The 660-nt window shown below is 71.7% G+C and overlaps 1 protein-coding gene across 1 annotated transcript in view; it reads right to left on the reverse strand.

Moving 5' to 3' along the window:
* GPR126 (G protein-coupled receptor 126) overlaps positions 1–490 on the reverse strand; it is a 113,548-nt gene extending 113,058 nt beyond the window's left edge. Inside the window, exon 1 of the mRNA XM_010574611.1 lies at positions 434–490. Within this exon, the coding sequence (XP_010572913.1) occupies positions 434–435 (2 nt within the window). The 5' untranslated portion in view covers positions 436–490. The remainder of the gene's footprint in view (positions 1–433) is intronic.
* Between the last annotated feature and the right edge of the window lie 170 nt (positions 491–660).

The raw sequence follows: 660 nt of genomic DNA on the forward strand, positions 1-660 counted from the left end.
ACCGGCGTTCGGAGCGGCGGGCGGCAAGCGCGGCCGAGGGTTTCGCTACTCGCCTCCAAGCACGGGCAAACTCACCGGCGCGGTCCTAAGGACGGGATTACCGTGCTCGCAGAAAGGCAGCGGCCGCCCGGGACCCTGCAGGGCAGCCGCCGGCGGACCCGGAGCCCGGACGGGGCAGAGCCCTGCCCGCCCTGCCCTCTGAGCTCCCGACGTGAAACTCTCTCGTTTCCCCATTCCTTCAGCCCTACCTATCTGCACGGCTCGAACCTGACGTTACTCATCACCTACTACGGCGGGTGGGGTGGCGGGGGTGGAGAACGCCCAGCCTATCTTGCCGTGGTTTCTCGCCCCACGAAGGAGCCCGCGGGGATTATCCGCGCTCCCCGAGCGGCAAGCCGCAGCCCTCGCCCCGGAGTCCGGAGAAAAGACTTACATGGTGACATTACGGGGCGGCTCTCCTCCGGGGCTCAGCAACCATCCTCCCCCGCTGCCGCTCGCTCTGCCTCTGGCCCGCTCCCGCGCGGGCTCCTCGCAAAGGTCATCGCTGCTCGCCCACCTCTCGTCCACGCCCGCCCCCGCACACGCCGCCCGCGGCGGCCGGGGCCGCGCCGATCCGCTCCTCCTCCGCCGCCGCGATGCCCCCCGCCCCGCCACCGGGAC

Source organism: Haliaeetus leucocephalus, unplaced genomic scaffold, assembly GCF_000737465.1.
Source record: "Haliaeetus leucocephalus isolate CR32 unplaced genomic scaffold, Haliaeetus_leucocephalus-4.0 Scaffold450, whole genome shotgun sequence".
Taxonomy (NCBI): domain Eukaryota; kingdom Metazoa; phylum Chordata; class Aves; order Accipitriformes; family Accipitridae; genus Haliaeetus; species Haliaeetus leucocephalus.